Source organism: Eubalaena glacialis, chromosome 4 (assembly GCF_028564815.1).
Source record: "Eubalaena glacialis isolate mEubGla1 chromosome 4, mEubGla1.1.hap2.+ XY, whole genome shotgun sequence".
Lineage (NCBI taxonomy): Eukaryota > Metazoa > Chordata > Mammalia > Artiodactyla > Balaenidae > Eubalaena > Eubalaena glacialis.
The window spans coordinates 94,859,524-94,879,266 of NC_083719.1; the positions used below are offsets into that span (position 1 = coordinate 94,859,524).

The following is a 19,743-nucleotide window of genomic DNA, read 5'->3' on the forward strand; positions in this document are numbered from 1 at the left end:
GGAAAGAGAAAAATTGAAAAACTTAAAAAAAAAATCACCACAAAAACCAGTATGTGCATATTATCTTAAATGTGGTTATGAATTGAGCCATTAAAAAAAACCAAAATGATAAAACATACTTAAGTGACAAACATGAGGCATAAAAAGGATATAATTAATATCTCTTAACTAGTGCACTGTGATATTACATATCTATTACCTAACATACAATGCCTGGTGTAAATCCTAAGATCATACTAAGTTATTAAATCTATTGTTAAGTTAGTTGTTTAATCAGACAATTTTTTGCTGTTTTACTTATGCTGTGAGCAGGATTACAGTCTACTGCCAACATGCGTTAGTCTGTATGATTTTGTCCTTGATGAATTTTATATAGACCAAACACACTAACATTTTGAAAATGCAACCACTGACCTGTGATAGCTACAAGCAAAGTTCAACTGTTTAACAGTCAAAATAGGATGGATTTTTTTTTATTCAAATGCTTTAAATTCACATAAAATTAATCCTCATAAAATATAAATGTGATTTATCAATATATTTCTAAACATCCCATATCACTGCAATCAATGACTGAGTCTTGGAAATGTTAATTTAGATCGAGGTATGGGCTCTGCTAGCCAATCAATATACATGGATGGAGAAAGGAATATAAATGATGCTTCACTCTTTCTTTAGCAAAAATCTGTTCATCCTTCAGGGCTCAGCTCGGAATAGTTATTCAACAAATATGTACTTATTGCCTTCTCTTATGCCAGATATTAGTCAAGGTTCTAGTGCAATGTTGTCCAGTAGGACTTTTTGAGATGAAGTAAATGTTGAGATAGAAACAAAAGCCACAGGCCAATGTGGTGACCGAGCACTTGAAAAGTGGTATCTACTGAAAACAGAGGGAGTGAATTTTTAATCTGATTTAATTTTAATTAATTCAAATTTAAATATCCAAATGTGGCTACCAAATTGGACAGGGCAGCCCTGGTATTACGGAGGTAAACAAGAAAGACAAAAATCCTGCCTTCATGAAATCTACAATCCTGTGTGAAAGAAGGGTATCATCAATACATAATTTCAGGTGGTGACTGGAAATAGTCTCCTTTGAAAAGGGTGATTAGGGAAAGTCTCTCTAAGGAAATCCGGGTTAGGAACCTGCCCTACTGAAACTGCCTGTAAGTCTTGTTCAGCTGTCCTCCAGCACCTACCATAATAAGTATTTCTTGACCATGTACGCGAAAATAATCTATAAAACTTCCAAAACTGAAGTGTTCAAAATACACCACAGACTCAGTTACGAAAATACGGAAAAGATCAGAGCAAAACCAACTGGCTCTCCCTTCCAAGCCAGTCTTTGGAGTCTCACTTCATGAAGTCTCATGAAGCTTTGGAGTCTCACTTCAAAACACAGCAGTGCAAAGCAAAGATCGCCGCCTCCTTTCGTTATTCTCATCCCCAGACGTTTACTCTGAATGACTAATTCACAGTTTCTTAGCCTCTGCCAGACCACAGTCCTCAGACCACCCCAACTCACAATGCTATTGCAAATAAACTTTAACAGGCTGCTTCCAGCAACACTGCACCTCTTCCGCCAATCCTATCATTAGATTTACGATTCCTGGAAAGTTCTTATCTACGCAAACCGGAGAGGCTCCCTACCGCTCCTATACACTGAACACCATACAGGCATTCAATTAAGAATTAATTGGACGAATTAATTTATGGACGAAAGGGAAGCACTGGAGAGGCTATTTAGGTAAAATACGATGACAAACCCTTTGTCTTTTTCTATTTATACTCGGAAGCGAGGCCAAGGGACTCACAGGTTCGGAGCAGGGGTAAAAAGGAAGCTCAGAGTTGAGACGAAAAAATGGTTGAGAAGTGAAAAGGGCGGAACCTGTAGATTCCAAAAGCCCTCGACTTACAGCTCGCCCCAGCCCTCTCGCCGTAGCTCGCAGGAGCGAGGGTGACTGCAGCCCGGCCCGGGAGGGGAAGCAGTGCCGGGGGGGCGGTGGCGCAGCCCTCAGCGGGCGCCCACTTAGCCATCAGGCGCCGCAGCGCCTTTCCGGGGGGCCGGGCCCTGTGTCGGCCTCGCTGACTGTGGCCACCAGTTACCTGCTGGTCTCGAGCGAAGAGTAGCGCTCCGGCAAGACCTGGAGGCAGCGCTGGAAGAACCGCACGTGCCGGTCCCGTAGGAAATCCAGTCGCTCTCCCTCTCCACTCCCCGCCGGCCGCTCATCCTCCGTGGCCGCCATGCTGCTACGGAAACGACGTCCGCCGCGACCCGGAAGCAGTTGGCTCGCGGCTCGAAGAAAACCCAAGGGGCGACACCTGGGGATCGGGTGGGGAGGGAGCGTGCGCCCTCCGCTTCCCACTTCGGTGATTGAAGCTACACACTGTTTACGGAAGGCCTTACGCGGCGCTTTCTCCCTCCTATTTCTCCGTAGGTAGCGAACGACCCCGCCTTTTCTACTCTAAGCTCCAAAGGTTTGGAAACACCTCGCAAGCCTTGTAAAATTCAGCCCACAAATCCACAAATCCTTCCAGAACTTTTATCTTCGATATTTGGGAGGAAGTGCAAGGTCAGTAGCTTCAAGTTCGCTTTGAGAAAAGTAAGGCCTTAAAGAACGTGAAGATGGTACATATGAAAACAGAGATGGGCCAGTATAAATTTGCCAACAGACTCATTTTTGGAAGGCCACAGTTTTAAGCTGAATGGATGGAGAAACTCAATCTACAAATCAAATTATTTGGTTATGGGGATAACCAAATGCTTATTAAATAATTATCGATGTTACAAAAGTTCAGAGACGTTCCGCGCGCGCACGCGCGCACACACACACACACACACACACACACTCCCTGTTCACTCGCATGCGAGGGTTTGTATCATTTGCTTTCACGGGACAAAGATTTTACTCCTTGAGTCAATGTGTCATCCAGCATCAATGTTGGATCAATTTGCAACGGAAAATAAGCGCAACGTGTTCTCTACGCATATGCTAAAAAATGAAATAACATAGGCTTCTAGCTTTTTTTTTCTTCTTCAAAAAGAGGGATTTAAGTTGCTTCAACCATATATTTCTTCCCTTTAAAAGTTTACGATTCAGTCTTGGGGGAAAAAAAATCCACGCAAGGATCAGGCCTGAACTTGGTTTTTATAATCAACTAATAGAAGTTTGGGCATAATTTCAATTATTAGCTTTCTTAGAAAATGTATTTCTTAAAAAACATACCATGTGGGCTGGAGTTATCCTAATTCACCAATCCAAAGCACCTTGCATAATGTTAGGTACTAGTAACTAATTATTCACAGGTACTCCTGCATGTCTTTAACAAATATTGCATTAACAACTGCCAGGTAGGGGCAGAGGGCTGTCCTTGGTGCTTCCCTACAAATACAGAGGCCAACAGTCCTTGCCCTTTAGGTATGCCCAGTTTAGAGGAGTTTTCACTCCATTATTACGATGAAGATCTTTCTCTCTCACTTACACATATACACCACAAAATGTCTGAAGATGTTCAAAGTGAAATTACATCACACACATATAACTTACTAGAATCAATTATGCACATTCTATATAAGCTCAGAAAGACAATCCTATTCAACCTGGCCCTTAAAGGGAAGCCAATATTTCATCTGATTCTCAGCCCAAGAACCACTAATCTGATCCAAATCTGGAGGAAATACTTCTATGGTGGACTCATTGAGAGATAATATACCTCCCAGGTAAGTAATCACCCACCTTTTCGTGGGTGATTCTGACCATACAAGATTTTTGACATACATGTGACAGAATCTAACCCCCTACATAAAATGTCACTCTACATTATTAGTTAAGAAGTGTAAATAGCACAAGTCTTCAAAGTATAGGAATGATAGAGTATCTATAAAATTGAATACTATTTATCCATTAAATGATAATGTTTGAACTATACAGAAACAGAAAAATATGTGATGTAATGTTAAGCGATTACAGTGTAATATCTAAAATGTATTCTAAGACTACCTATTTAAAATATGTAGGTGTATTTTTGGAAGAAATTACCTTAGGGTAGTGGAATTATGGGTGCTTTATAACATTTTTCCTTTAGTGTTTTTTTCTAAATTTCTTATTAATATACTTTTTAATCTGGTATAAGAAATGTTTATTTGACATCTCTTCTATGAGCCTGTAACTGAAGACATTATTATGTTTATTCTATGTCCTTTATACAAAGGATCCATATGATAAATTCCTCATTTACTTTATCAATAGATTCAGTTAGAAGGACTAGTTTCTTCAAAATACTTCCATACTTACTTTTATTAAAAAAAAACAAAACAAAAAATAAAACAAAAAGCTATAAGAACCATATCACCCAGTAAGCTTACCTTAGATGCAGGAAACTAAAAGCTGTATTTGTGTACAACAAAAAGCAACACGTTAGAAAGTAATGTATAAGAAACCTTTACTTTTCTGTATCTTGTTGCTGTTCAATTCTGTTTTTAAATTCCCTTGTCCTGTTCTTTTATTTCTAAACTGCCTCAAATCATTTTAAAAAGTTAAGGAGAACAAGTACAATAAATAAAATGGGCATTCCTGATTAAGCATGTTTTATATTAAGTCTCTCATTTTGCACCAATAATTGTATAATCAGAATTCAGTTTCCAAAATTTGGAGGCCATCTACTTTGAATATTAACTTTGAAATAAGAAAAGGTTTTGACTACTGCTCATAGTAAATTTCTGAGTCATTTGACCTAAATGTATCAAATTACAATTAAAGATACTCTAAAAGTTATAAGAAATGAGTTTCTATATTTATTAGGTATATGATGCCTTTCCTATAAGATGGGAACTAATTAAAGTTAGGAACTAAGATTTTTTTAATATGAAAAGTTGAGTCAAATTAAGTTAAATTGTGTTTTCATTTACAAAAGTTTGGAAATTTTAAAATTAACTCTTTTGACCAAATATATTAGTCTAGCAATTTTAAAACATTTTAAATACCACTAAGAGAAATCATAGTATTCTAAAGCCAGCTTATTTCAGATGATGTTTCAAAACAGAAGATTTTCATATTTTGAGGCAAACAAAGCAGAAAAGAAAACTGCATCAGCCAAGAAGATGTGAAAGACACAAGATTTTATAAATGTGTGGAGTCCAGAAAGGCTGAAAGGAGATTTGGAATAGCTAAAGGAAACCAAAAAGATTAAATATCAATAATACAAATAATAGGGTATATATGAGATGAGAGGCATACTTTTAAAATAAATATTCTCTATATAAAACAAAGCATGCTTCAAACAAATACAAAATATTTGGTACACAAAAATGTAGTAACTGACAAATTACCAATTTGTTAAACTTAGAAAAAGTACCAACTTATTTCATAACTCAAAAAAAAAAACAAACTTTACATTTTTGTTACTCAAGCTAATTTAGCTCCAAGTTATAAATCTTACAATTTTGGTTTAAAAATGTTACTCTATGATTGTCTCTATTTTGCTATGCCATGACAAAAACAAAGTATCTTTCAAATGTTCTAAGTATTTAAATGAAATACTGTTTCTAACATAGACTTATTCAAGGAACTTTTACATCAATAATAGGCCAACTTATACATTAATTACCCTCTTAGTATAAACAGGAAATACTAATGACAATGCCTCATGGCATTGTCTTAATACCTGCCAATTCACATGCAACACAATAATCAATCTGACTAGGCTAGTAATATTTCAAGAACACAGTCACTCTCTCCTGTAACGGAATATGCTAACGTTCTCATCAACTGAATGCCAATTTCATTATCCCATATTCTTTTCTAAACTCCTTGTCTCCAGGTTGGAATAGCCCTAAGGAGAAGAAGAAAAGAGCAATGACAAATATATAGGATATTTTTTAAAAGTCCTGATTAAATGTTAACTTTTAAAAAGTATATAGATTTGTTTTATCAACTTTTTATTATAAAATACAATATACATATATAAACTGCATAAAATATATACAATTTATATGCAGTTTATTAAATTATTATAGAGTGAACACCCATTCTAACTCCTTTTTACCTATGTGGGATATGTAGAAGTGGCCCAGAGCCTGTTGGTCCTATCTTTTTGGTCCGTTCTTCCCAACCTTTGGTAGGTTTGTAAAGTCTAGAGGGATCTCTACTAATGTTGTTTTCAACCTGTAATCAGAAGTGAAATGAGTGCCAGTTAATTTATATGAACTATTAAGTTTGTACTTGTAAGATACTTAGTTTTAAGGAAGGAAAGCAGTTTTAAGGAAAATACTTGATATTCGCTAGACAGAAATAAAACCGTTTCAGTAAACTTATAATTGTGCTCATATAGCTAAAATAAAATTTGGATTATATCAATCTATTAATAAAGTGTTAATTTAGGTTTTTTTTCTAGTTCAATTATTTTATTCTACTTCCACTGTTGTTGTATTTTTTTCTATTTCTATCATGAGGGAAATGTAATGCAGCAAAGTATGATAGTGATATAGCCAGACAATAAATTTAAGATAAATAAACACCAGTAAGTCCTTTGTTTTATCCATGAGAGTCACCAGTATCTTTATCACCAATGAAATTAAACAATGCTCATAGCTGCTATAGGTCTAAAACGTAGGCTCACATAGGAAGAATGAAGAAAAGAATGAAGAGTAAGAAGAGAGAAGGAATTTAGGGAAAAAGAAAATGAGGTGCTTATAATATGAAATGGTAGAATTCAAACAACAGCTGCTTAAGTTGTACCAAGTTATTTTTTGTAATATGTAAATAAATAAGTATGAAATAAAGGAGATGGATAAAAAGAAAATGGATTTTATGTTTGTATCCTTACAAATCAATGAATTAGGATAATAACAATGAAAATAAATTAATCTCAGTACTGAGTACCTTTTCTTTTAATTTTGCCAGTTTTCTTTGTTTTTCTGCCTTTTCATCTTCCTTTGATTGTCTATCTAGAATTTTCAATTCAAGTTTATGTAAATCCTAAAAGATATATACCAACAAAAAAGATAACATTAAGAAATTAAAATTAGCTAGAATTTGTTTCAAAGTTTATTAAAGTAAACTTTAATAAAGTTTAAAGTAAAATTAAATTACCTTAAGTAGCAACACTCCTTTAATATCAACTTTTTCCAAAAAAAGCTAAGAGCTTTATTTTCTGAATATAAATGTAATACATCACATCCTTTCTGAATCACCTTCTTTTAGGTGTTTCTTGTTTTATTTTATGGCTCAGTCTAAAACTTTCTTTCTTTTAATGGGTAGGTTAGCCTATTTTAACTTATCAGTACAGATATGTCTGGTTTTAGACCTCTCATATATTTTCTGTATAACAGGTTTTCTTTTTTTTTCTAAGCCTTTAATTATGTGACCTGCTTGCCTTTTTGGGGAGTGGATCTTTTGTTATTTAGGGAGATTTTTATATATGAACCAAAAGAGATCCCACTAGTAATGTGTTTTTTTCTATTATTTTTCTTTGTATTTCCCTTATTTTTTGCTTTGTGAGGGTTGTTCCTATGTATTCTGATGCATATAACAATTCATAACACTTACCTCTCATTTGTACTCTTTTTCATTTTAAAGTACCCTTCCTTGTCTTTTTTAATACATTTGGACTGAATTCCACCCTGTCTGATAATAAGATTGCAACTTCTTTCTTTGATTAGGATTTTTCTTATATACATTTGTTTAAAATCACCTATAATCCTCCCTCTCAGCAATAACCTTGATTCCTTTAAGTATATGTTGAGTATCTATAATGTGCTAGACCCTAGGGTAAAGGATGAACAGAAAGGGCAAAACCTCTGCCTTCATGGAGCTTACATTATGGTAGGGAGATGGACAGTGAACTAGTAAGCAAATCACCTATGGGGAAAAGCCAGCCAGTTTGGCAGAGAAAACAAGACATTCATGGCCTGGCCTGTGGCTACCTTTCCAGCCTTGTCTCCTGCTGGTTCCCATCTCCCAGTTGATGCCCTAAAAATACTGAAGTGTTTACAGTTTCCCCCACAAACTCCTCTGTTACACTCCTCCAAGCTGCCCATTCATGTTCACTCTACTAAGAAAGATCTCCCCTTTCCTTCCCCTTTCTTCTCTTCCAAGACTCAACTCAAGTATCACCTTCTGTCTCACACTCACAGTTATGGTAAGCTTTCCTCCTTGCACATCTACCTCCGAAAGTTCTCTGTCCACACCTCAGTCACCACACTGTTTACCATATTATACTGAAGTCCTCTATTTGCACACCAGTCTTTCCCAGTAGACTATAATCTACTAGAAAGCAGGGAGCGTGGCCCACTTATTTTGGTGTACTAATGCTAGGTCCAGGCCAGATATATAAGAAGGATTCAATTAATTTTTGCTGAACTGAACCTGGAAGTAATACCTCCATGTGTATCACTGAAAAATTATTTAGGAAATGTATTTACTCACTCTTTCTTGAAACCTGGAAATTTCATCAGCAGCGGTTTTTCTTTTTTCTGCCTTTTCTGTCTTTTCCCTAATCTCCTTTTCAAGTCTCACAAATTCTTCCTGTTCTTTCTTCTGCTGGGTATAAGTTTCTAGCAGCAATTTTAGTTTACATTGGCGTTGACGTTCTTTCTGCTGCTTTTTCTCCTTCTCTTCCTCTTCTTTTAACTGGGAAGCATATTTCATTGACATTTCTATACTTTTCTGTTTTTTCCAAGCTTCAACTGCCAATTTCTGCTTCTTTCTTTGTTCTTCTTTTTGCTTTTGATTATCTTCCTGTTTATTATGAAAAAGCATTGGTATGTTCTCCGCTTTTTCCTTTAACTTGAAAATTTCCTCCTTTTTTTGCTGCTTTTTGGTTTTCCAATTCTGAATAGACTAAATGGTTAAAACATAGTAAGAAAAAATATTTTTAATAGCCAAAAGCATTTTATTTTTTATTTTATTTTTTTTATTTGGCCACACTGCGCAGCATACGGTATCTTAGTTCCCCAACCAGTGATCGAACCTGGGCCCCGGCAGTGAAAGAGCTGAGTCCTAACCACTGGACTGCCAGAAAATTCCCACCAAAAACATTTAAAAATACAACCTCAAATCCATCTTTCTTTCTAGAATAGTGATGCAGGATGCTAGCTGCTTAGGTTTTAAAAGTGTTTTTTTAAACCAATGCAGGTTTTTTCTACTTCTGTTTGTAAAAAATTTAATGTATCTTTTAAAACACTGAATAATGGCTATTCCATCGGCCTTTCTCTTCCTCTTTTAATCCCCAGGTACACAAGGACAACACCTCATGAAGTATCCTCCTCCCCTTTACCTCTTTCATTTGTGTTCAGGGGAAACATCCCTTTTCCCCTGATCATTTCACTTCTGCTTCCAAATCCTCTTTCTAGGCTTAGAATCCTTCTGAGTGACCTATCTCTGGTCAAATATCAGAAGAGGAATTAAAAGTGGGGTAGTTGAGAGTATGTGCTCTGAAGCCAGGTATCTGGGACCAAATCCTGGTTTTGCCATTTACTAGGTGTAACCTTGGACGAGTCACTAAATGTCTCTGTCCTCATTTTGCTCATCTGTAAGTGGTAGGCAGCACTTCTCAAATAGGGTTGTTGTGAAGTTTAAATGAGTAAATGCCTGGCACACAGTGCTTCATAAGTGTAAAAAAAAAAAAAGTAAAAAGTAAAATAGCTTCAGATCTTTATATATGGGTATGTAAAGATTATTTAAAATTCTAGCAGCCTTCTCTATGCCATAAAGGAAACAGCCACTGAATTACTTTCCCCTCAAGTTGGGAAATCATTTCCTCATCTTTCCTTATGGTATATCATTCATTTTCATTAAATAAATCCTTATGCTATGTGTACTATATGCAAGACAATGTGATGGGAACCATAGATGATTAAAACAATACCAAATGCCATCTAGTATAGTGCTACTCAAAGTACTGGTCCACAACAATATCAGGAATTCATGCCAGAACGTAAATCAGTGTACTGCTTCCTCAATGAGAAAGTTTTCTATGAAAGAACAGTCACCTGAACTAAATAGTGTGCTTACTGGGTAGCTGATTCTCATGCAATCATGATAACTCATTGAAGACCAGAATAGTTTGCAAACTAACATCCAGTCCATGCACCAAGTTTGAGCAGCATTGCTCGAGGTGAGATATGTACATAAATACTAGAATACAGAATGTGCCATCGCACATCACACAAGACGTATAAACAAGTACTAGTGAAATTCTGAGCGGACTATTTATGTTTGAGTGGGCAGAAAGGAAGCAGCATCTGATCTGGGCAGATTTGGGTAGGTTGATAGTGGAAGGGGGAAGAAAGAAGGAGGTTCCAAAAAGTGAGAACAAGATAAGCAAGGGTAGTTGGGCCAGAAAGTTCATGGAATGTCTGAAAATAAGTGTGTTCATTTAGGCAAAACACAGGATATATTAAAGGAAGTGGGAGATAAAAATGGTAAATTTCCTACTCAACATTTTAAACTCAACAGATTTGAAACTGCATTCCTGATGCTGTACCCCCAAACTTCCCTCTTCTCTTCCACCATGTCCTACTTCAGTAAATGACACCTCCACTTTCACACCCCCTCTTACCTCACCCCTACATCCAATCAATCATCAGATATCAGGAAACAGAGTGGCTGGGAATAAGAAGAGAAAGCCGGAATCCAGGTGGTTTACCTTCATTACAAGAAGCACTGTGTCTGTTCCTTTCCCCTAGAGAGGTGGTTCTCAAACTTAAGCTTGTGAACAGAATAACCTAGAGCACTTGTTTAAACACAGATTTTGGGGCCCCGCCCCCAGAGCTGAGATTAGGTCTGGGGTTGGGGCCTGCTAAATTCTAACAAGTTCCCAGGTGATGCTGACTTTGCTGGTCCACAGACCACTCTGCTGGCCTGTGGACCTCAAGTTTTCAGTATCCTGGAGAAAAAAATCCCAAATAATTCTTAAGTGCTTGTTATTTTGAGTTTTTAAAAATGACTTATGTTTCAAAGTTTTTCTTAAAGTTTCAAGTCTCAACCTTACGAACATTCAACTTATTTTGGACAGAAACAAATGCAACAACAAATGCCAGCTATTTCTTCTAAAGCTTTAGACTACACATGGAATCAAATATTTCTTTAACGCTCCTTAGGTATGTTGTTTGTTGAATTGTCATACCTTTCTTGTTAAACCAATCGAGTTAAAGTTTATCTAGCTGAAGTCTACAAAAAAGTGACTCAGACTTAGACTATCTAAACCCATGGTTCTTGACCAGGGGCAATTTTTACCCTCCAGCGGACATCTGGTAATGTCTGGAAATATTTTTGATAATCACAATTCAGGGGGTGCTACCAGCATCTAATGGGTGGAGGGCAAGGATGCTGCTAACCACCCTACAATGCACAGGACAGCCCCCAGAGCAAAGAATTATCCAGCCCAAATGGTCAACAATGCCAATGTTGAGAAATCCTGATCTAAACCAGAGCCAGAATAATATTTTTGTGAAAATGGAACTTTTTAGGTATTTGCTGCAATTAAGAGTTACCCCTTTACTCTGGAGTTGCCAAAATTTTGAGTCTTTTAAAATAAACAATGAGGCTGAAGGGCCAAAACTAAAAGAAACTTTTGAGTCAAAGAGTTTTCTTTCTACTGCCTCTTTATTTTCTGTTGAAAATAATGTGGCCTTTGCTGGTAAGATGACTTTTATCAAAAGCCTGGGTAAATCTGCATTTCCCACACTTCTAGTGGACCCAGAGGGTGTTGCCCACTGTCAGACGTTTTCTGACCCACTGTATTATTTACTGGAGTAGATATGCTGGATGTTGAGGATGTCCAACTATAGTTCCACTAAAATGACTTCACTTCTCAATGCCTCAGTTTCATCCTCTATAAGATGGGGGGAAAAACTGTAACATACCTCATAGGGTTGTTGTAAAGTTAATAATACATGTTAAAGAGTTTAGCACAGTCCTAGAACACAAAAATATACAACAAATAATAGCTATTATAATTGTTATTACCTCTTTTTTCCTTTCTTCTAGGGCCAGAAATTTTTGATACCATTTCTCATGCTGTTGAACTTCATCCTGTGTTCTTCCAGGAAGGTGTTCAAGAACTTCTCCCATAAATGCTGGCTTCCCTTTATGCTTGTTTCTCACCTTTACAAAGTTCTGGTGATCATAATCATCCCAGCCCCCTTGTCGCCCTCCTGCTTGCTGAAGGAATTTTTCAAACTCTACCACTTCTTCTGGAAGAGTACTTGGTGTTACTTTGTCTACAGGAACTTTGCTCGACATTGCTCTGAAAGCCTTCTCTGTTTCTGAATTATCCAAAGCCCATGTGTCAATTTTTCTTGATATGGCACACAACTCATTATTAGTTGTTTTCTCTTCTTTAATAAGCTCTTCATAGCTAAAATTTTAAAAATAAAGTTTGAAAAATAAGATACAAACCAATCCATATTAACCCTTCATTTTTCTTCAAATTTTATTATTCCCAACTCTTTTGATGTCATCTTCTCCACTTTACATTATTAACATTTATAAATCTAAGCCTTAAAAGACTTTCCTCAGAGAAAAAACAATCTTTCAAATTCTTATTTGAGATTTTATAGTGTCCAAATATAAATGAAAATTCACTTCAAACATGAAAAGCAGTCTAAAACCTAAAGCAAAAGAAAAGAGGTTTTATATTGCCTTGTGTAAGACTAGTATTAAATACATAACAATAAAAGAGTTTACATACAACAACCTAGTAAAGAGTTACTGAAAAAAAGGTAAATAATTGTATATTAAAATGTATTTAAAACATACATCAACCTCTGCTCTTCCTTAAAAGTGTTAATTGCATTTTCAATTTCTTCCATCATTTCTCTGAGCTTTTCAACAACTGTAAAAAAAAAAAAAAGGAAAAATTATGTTATGTCATATTTTATTACGACTAAGAATTAAAAATTAGGAAGAAAATTAGAATGTTCCCTTAATTTAAAAACATTTCTTAGCCTAAAGGATAAGAAAAAAATGTGCTTTTAAAAAGTGAATTTTTATGATTGCAGTTTTTTGATTACAGATTTTTTCCTATGCACATATCTTAAATATTATTTTTTCCAAAAAAATGTTTTATACCACATATATTTTTTTGTGACATGCACTTTTTCTTTAACAAAATGTTGTAGTTAACTTTCCATATCAATATACATATGGCTACTTCATTCTTTTTCTGGCTACATGGTATTTCATTTTCTAATGCTACCCTAATTCATTTAATTAATTCTCCAACTGATGAACCTTTAAATAGATGCAGTGCTGTAGTAACTATCTTTCCATACATATTTTTGCATGCTCAAATAAATATTTTTATTTTATTTTTAATTTTTATTTTATATCAGAGTATAGTTGATTAACAATGTTGTGCTAGTTTCAGGTGTACAGCAAGGTGATTCAGTTATACATATACATGTATCTATTCTTTCTCAAATTCTTTTCCCATTTAGGTTATTATAGAATATCGAGCAGAGTTCCCTGTGCTATACAATAGGTCCTTGTTGGCTATCTATTTTAAACATAGCAGTGTGTACATGTCAATCCCAAACTCTCAGTCTATCCCTGCCCCCTCAAATAAATACTTTTAGAGGATAACTGATAACCTTAAATGCTAAATCAAAGAAGTATGCCCACTTTACAGTATGCTAAATACTGTCACACTGTCCTTCAAAGAGGCTCTATCTCTTTACAGTTCTTGAGAGTGCTCCTTCCCACGTAATTCTAGCCAGTTCCAAAATAACCAAAAATTTATTGTCATTGATTTAATTGATATTTTTATAATAATTAATAAGCCTGAGCACTTTTTCACATGTGTTTTGTGTTTCTTTTGCTATAATATGCAACTTACAATCTTTGCCCATTTTTCTGTTGCTCTCATTTGTAGGCACTCTTTACACATGATGGATATTAGCTTTTTAAGTTACATATATACTGCTAATATTTTCCTAATTTGTATTTCAACTTTGCTTATGGGTTTGAGGTATTTTTTAATAGTCAATTATGTCCACTTTTTTCTTTATGGTTTCTGATCTTTGTCATTCTTATAAATTATAATACAATTATAAAAATATTAACCCATGTTCCTTTCTAATATTTTTAATGGTTTCATGTATTAATTTAATAAATAATAATTATATTTATATTTACTATTTTTTATTGCTTACTATGTTATAAGCAGTGCATAAGTGCTTTATGTGCATTGTCTCACTTCATTACTGCCACAACTCTATGAGTTAGGTTGTATGATTATCTCCATTTTAGAGCTAAGTAAATGAAAGCTCAAAGAGATCAGGTAACTTGCCTAAAATCACTTAACTGATAGTTCAAGGATTTGACCCAACATGTGTCTGATTCTTAAGTCCATACATCTTGAGCACTTTACTGTATTGCTTTGATCTCTCAGGAATGAATGTTGGCTTAAGCAAGGAGGTAAGGATACAATTTTGTTTTTCACAAATGACTAGAATTTGCCCCAATACTACTTAGCCATTCCCTTAGGTATTTGAAATGCCTCTGAAAGGCAATAATTTCAAAAAGCAAATGATGGGAAAACACTAGGCTAAGAATCAAGAAATCAGTCTTTTTTTCCTCTTCATCAGCTGAATCTGAATCTCTGCATACCACAGATTCTTCATCCTGTATGTGACACTATTATCTATTCTGTCTACTTCATAATTTGTAAGGGTTTGATAGCATTTTAAATGTAAAAAAATACATAAACACCAGATATTACAGTTTTCTGATGTATCCTTATTAATCCCTAACCAAAAAGTAGGGCTTAGCTCCTCCATTAATGCCAAATAGAAAAATTCTTACTAGAAAAGTATAAACTTTTCTAATGAACAAAAGAAAGAACTAATACATAAGAAAAAATATAAAATCTAAATTTACTTACAGTCAGGTGTAGGCTTCACATCTTTTAACTGATGCTGAAGTTTCTTTACATTGTTGTGTATTTTGGCCAATTGTTGCTGGATTTTTACTCCTGTAAGGGAGAAGTATGTACTTTAAAATAACTCTATGACGAATGTGGTTCAGGATTCTTCACACAAGACTGATCACCATTTAGTAAATGACAGTGAAGAGCAATTAAATAATGAACAAAAGATGGTTATTTATAAGTGTCAAAACAGCCTGAACAAACTCTTGCTCTAACTAAAGCATCTCTCAATTTCCTCTAATGTTTTAAAGCACAATAGGCTAAATCTTACTATAACCTGTGCCAAGGAAATGTCCTTGGAAATATTTTTTTAAACTCTAGAGACTGAGTTATTGGACACTCAAATACATGGATCAGTAGCGTAGGTTTAGTCATGTTTTGTTCTTTAACAGTTTTTCTCATTCTCTTTTAATTTGTTATAATTTATGGACATAGATTTTGACCTCAACTATTGTTGGAATATTAAAACTGTCTAACCAATATTAATTCTATGAATACTGACAAACTTCCTAGTGAGAATTAACTTCATCTAACCACATCCTCTAAGATGGGGCTGGTGATACCCACTGGTGTCACAGTCATGGCCTTGAGGAGATGTCTCAGGTGCCATTTACTGGTATGTATGCTACAGGTTGCCAAGCTCAGCCAAAGGACCAGTCTGAAGTAAAGTGTTAGGCCCACAATAAAAGCCTGAAGAACAGAAGAGGGTCTCAAAGCCATTTTCAGATGTTCCGTATCAGCAGCAGGAAGACTGAATTCTTCTTTCATATTTTCTTTCTGAAGTTGTAATCTTACTTTAATATTTACTTAAATTATTAGGCTAAAGTCAAATATTCACATTCATATACATATTCATATAATAGTAATATTTTATCATCTTTGGGTATTTTACTTATGCACCCCCCTTATTTTTTTGTAACTTTTCCACAAATGAACATGAAGCACCAAAAGGCTCTGTTCAAAAGTCCTTAAAAGCAATTATTTTTTTAAAAGTTTACCTTTAGGCCTGAAGCCAGTGCTAATATTCAAAACCAACCTCAAATATGTGTATGTGACTTTGGCTTGTTCTATTTTTTATTAAAATTCAAGTGTTCCATAAAAGTAGAAACTTTATCCAATGTATTTTATAGAGTCTTACTGTTGAAACTTTAGGTCAAGAAACTTCCCTAGTAATCAGGAAAGTGTTTTTTGTTGTTTTATTTTTGCCATAGTTTGATCAGCTACAGTGATACCGCTATAGGGCAAACGATCTTTTTATTTTTTTAATTAATTAATTAATTAAATTTTTTTGGCGGCTGCGTTGGGTCTTCTTTGCTGTGTGCGAGCTTCGGTAGTTGTAGCTTGCGGGCTCTAGAGCACAGGCTCAGTAGTTGTGGCGCACGGGCTCAGTTGCTCCAGGGCATGCGGGATCTTCCCGGACCAGGGCTCAAACTCGTGTCCCCTGCATTGGCAGGCGGATTCTCAACCACTGCGCCACCAGGGAAGTCCAGGCAAATGATCTTTTATTAATTCATTTGGAACTGACATTCTGCACTGTAGGCAAACCATTCAAGTACAATATTACATAAATTCAGGTTAAAATTGTGGCATGATATTTGATGTAAGGAATATGTATTTAGTACTCCTGAGCTGTAATATGTGAAGGGGAAATTTCTATATCCTTATACTAACACAGTGCATTCCTTTTTCTCCTAGATAAGATAAACACAAAGTGTGAATAAAGAGAGGCAAAATTGTAGAAGGGAAATAAAATGATAAAAATAAAGTTGTCTTAAAAGGGGGAAAATCAAATAACTTAAAATGCACAGAATGGAGACACTCTACCTAATGGCATGACTGAGAGACAGAAAGATCAGCCTTGCTGTTGTCTGTAAAAGAACTGAGGGACATTAAGAAATATTAAACAAGGGATGTTTAGATTCCTCTATGAATCAAAGAGGAGAACTGGAAATTTGGCATTTATGTTAGGTCTTATCATTCCAACAGAAGAGGGAGAATGATTCTTGCCACTATCTCACAAAAGACGACTTTTTAAAATAGCGCAATCTTACATTCTGAAAGGAAAAACTTATTAAAATATTCTTTTAATTGACTATAGGGAGTCCCATGAGCAGTATAATCTCTATATAATAAGTCTTAATATTTTATAAAGTTTAGTGGGTTGATAACCATTATTTTTCCTTTAATCAAAGCTAAGATGTTTTTATTATCTTAAACATCAGGACTTTGCAGCATATAAAATCTACTCTACAAGGAAACAAAGTATTCTTGTAGAATTCTTTTTTAAGGCCAACATTTAGTACACTGTTAACAATGATTAATATTCATAACAAACAACAGAACATATTCACTGTACAACCTCTAAGGCACTTTCTTATATATTATTTCATCAGATGCACAGACAGCTCTACTACGGTAGAAATGGTAGGTTTTATATCACAGACAAGTAAACTCCAGTTTAAGCAATTATGTGACTTGACCACTTCATACCACTAAGTACAGGTTCTGAATCTGTTGATGCTTACTTAGTCCGGGGCTCAGTCAGTAAGATCGTGGTGATGAGCTAAGATCAGACAGCCCAGGAATCAATTTCTCTTTACTTTAAAAAAATTTAATAGCATTAATTGATTTGACAACCAGAAAACAAAACCCTCTTTTTCCTATTAAAATTAAAGAAATATACACAGAAAACAATCCAGTCAGAATAACTAAGTAGTGACCCGAAAAAATAAATACATATCCCTAAAAGATAAACTCATTACCAGCTACAAAGTATCCTGATAGAGAAAATAACACAGTCAATGAACAAAGACAAAGCACAGGGCAAAACTATAACTTTATATCTCAGGTTTTGTTCATCATGAACTCAACTTACTGTCTGTTTTCCGGCTGTTAATCAATTTATTTTCCAATTCTTCCAGCATACTATGTTCAATTCTGAAGTCACTTTTTTGGTTGTAGAAATGATTGTGTTTATCTTTTTCTATGTTAATAACTCTTTAGGGAAAGAAACAAATAGTGTAAATATGATTTAAATATATTTTTAATTGTTTAAAATATGAAGATACTTACAATCTGTACTTTATATTTGGATTAATTCATCTAAGGATTCCAAATATAATTACTTGGATCAATAAGGCTAAGGAGTCAAAATAGTTGGACTATTTCTATAGTAGTTAGAAAACTGTTAAGTTCAACTAAAATCAAGAGTAATTTGAATTGTTACTTAAGTTACAAAATGTTAATTTAAGAAAATTTAATCATAGACTTGCTTTGAAAATCCATAAACTTTTGGCTATTGATTCCAACTCAGTCTCACCGTGGGCTGAAAACTGTCACCACTGCGGATGGCTGCTTTCAATAGGAGATACTGTTAACTTTGCAGCCAAGACATCTAACCTCTCCAGGCATGAACATCCTCACCACTAAAAAGTGAATAATAACAACTCACCACTCCCCAACAGGGCTGTGATTAATACTGTATGAGATGATATATGTGAGGGATCTTTACACAGTAAAATGCACTATGGAAATGCAAGTTATTAATATCAGTAAAACTAAAACTTCAAAAGGCAAACAATCCCAACATAGCAATCAATCAATAAAAAAATAAATAAATCTTAAAAAAAAAAAAAGGCAAACAATCTAGGAATTTTCATATATTTAAGGGATACTGTCTACATTTACTTCAAAGCTTCCTTCATCTCATCCTTGCTCCTTGGCTTTAGTCCATCCACCTATTGGTAGGTAGGACTTTTAATGTGAGCTTGAACCCTGGGGTAAAACAAAACAATTACCATCAAGAAACTTTTTTTAGCTGGACAAAGAAATTTACTTCCTCAACACGTGTTTTCTTTCTCCCACAAGGTGGAAATTAATATGACTACTTCTCCACTAATCCTGAATTTAATGAGTGGTGGAGTATCTCTGGCCACTGATTTAATTTCATATAACCCGAGGGGCAACTATCTAAGGTAGAGTTTCCCAGTCTTTTTCACTTGCCACACATAGAGAAAAATTTAATATTCATAAGGCATACTGGGGTAAACAGATGAGAATGTCACAGGCCCTACCTGGCTGCCCCAAAGGCTGAAGAGATCATAACTTGCACGTATGTTGGGAAAGGAAGGAAGGGGTGGAACAGAGACGTCAAATAGATGTCAGTCTGCAGGTCAACTCTTAACAGATTGAGGGTGGCTACTGGAGTCCTGCGCTGAGGACTCCAGCCCATCTAGTCTCTGGTTGGGGTGGGGGAAGTTACTATGATCAAATAGAAATGTCTGTCATGGACACAGGATATGCGACGACAGTAAGTAAGTTATGTTTTGCTATTCCTGGATTAGAAATATTAACCTATAAAGACATTCAAAACGTAATAATGGAGACAAATTGCCAAACATATGAAAAGGTGTTCAACCTCACTCATAACATGAGAAATGAATATTAAAACCATACCATGGTAACACTGTATACCTATCAGACTAGGGGAAAAAAGTCACAACTTTAAATAATATATTCTGATGACAAAACTGTGATGAAATGGGTCCTCTCATATATTGTTGGTGAAATCATAAATTGCCTATGGAGGACAATTTAGCAATATTCATCACATTTGCAAATTCATATACCTTTGACCCAGCATTTCTACTTCTAGGAATTGTTCCTAAAGATACACTCACACACGTGCAAAATAATGTGAACCTATGTGGAAACTGCAATTAATTCAGCATTATTTGTTATAACATAAGATTTACTATAACCTAAATGTCTATCACTAAGGGGCAGGTTAAATAAATGATGGTACATTCCTAC

The 19,743-nt window shown here is 35.1% G+C and overlaps 2 protein-coding genes across 3 annotated transcripts in view; both read right to left on the reverse strand.

Moving 5' to 3' along the window:
• The window catches only part of PGGT1B (protein geranylgeranyltransferase type I subunit beta), a 60,606-nt gene extending 58,320 nt beyond the window's left edge, over window positions 1-2,286 (reverse strand). The window contains exon 1 of one of the 2 annotated variants that reach the window (XM_061189527.1): window positions 2,107-2,286. In XM_061189527.1, the coding sequence (XP_061045510.1) occupies window positions 2,107-2,246 (140 nt within the window). In that variant the 5' untranslated portion in view covers window positions 2,247-2,286. The remainder of the gene's footprint in view (window positions 1-2,106) is intronic. The other variant, XM_061189528.1, reaches the window with a different exon arrangement.
• A 3,304-nt stretch (window positions 2,287-5,590) lies between these two features.
• Window positions 5,591-17,901, reverse strand: CCDC112 (coiled-coil domain containing 112). The gene is made up of 7 exons (XM_061188058.1): window positions 17,807-17,901; window positions 14,887-14,976; window positions 12,762-12,837; window positions 11,970-12,360; window positions 8,427-8,840; window positions 6,046-6,164; window positions 5,591-5,832 (listed from the first exon to the last, which is right to left on the reverse strand). Exons 1-7 carry the CDS (start codon window positions 17,853-17,855, stop codon window positions 5,802-5,804), a joined length of 1,170 nt encoding a protein of 389 aa, XP_061044041.1. The 5' UTR covers window positions 17,856-17,901; the 3' UTR covers window positions 5,591-5,801.
• Between the last annotated feature and the right edge of the window lie 1,842 nt (window positions 17,902-19,743).

What these genes read in the sequence shown, in the direction of transcription:
- CCDC112 (XM_061188058.1), bottom strand. Translation starts at nt 17,855, where the DNA reads ATGCTGGAAGAATTGGAAAATAAATTGATTAACAGCCGGAAAACAGAC. An exon ending in TGTGAAGCCTACACCTGACT is followed by an intron (nt 12,838 to 14,886) that starts GTAAGTAAATTT and finishes TTTTTTTTACAG; the next exon opens with TTGTTGAAAAGCTCAGAGAA. An exon ending in CTTCTACATATCCCACATAG is followed by an intron (nt 5,833 to 6,045) that starts GTAAAAAGGAGT and finishes TCTTCTCCTTAG; the next exon opens with GGCTATTCCAACCTGGAGAC.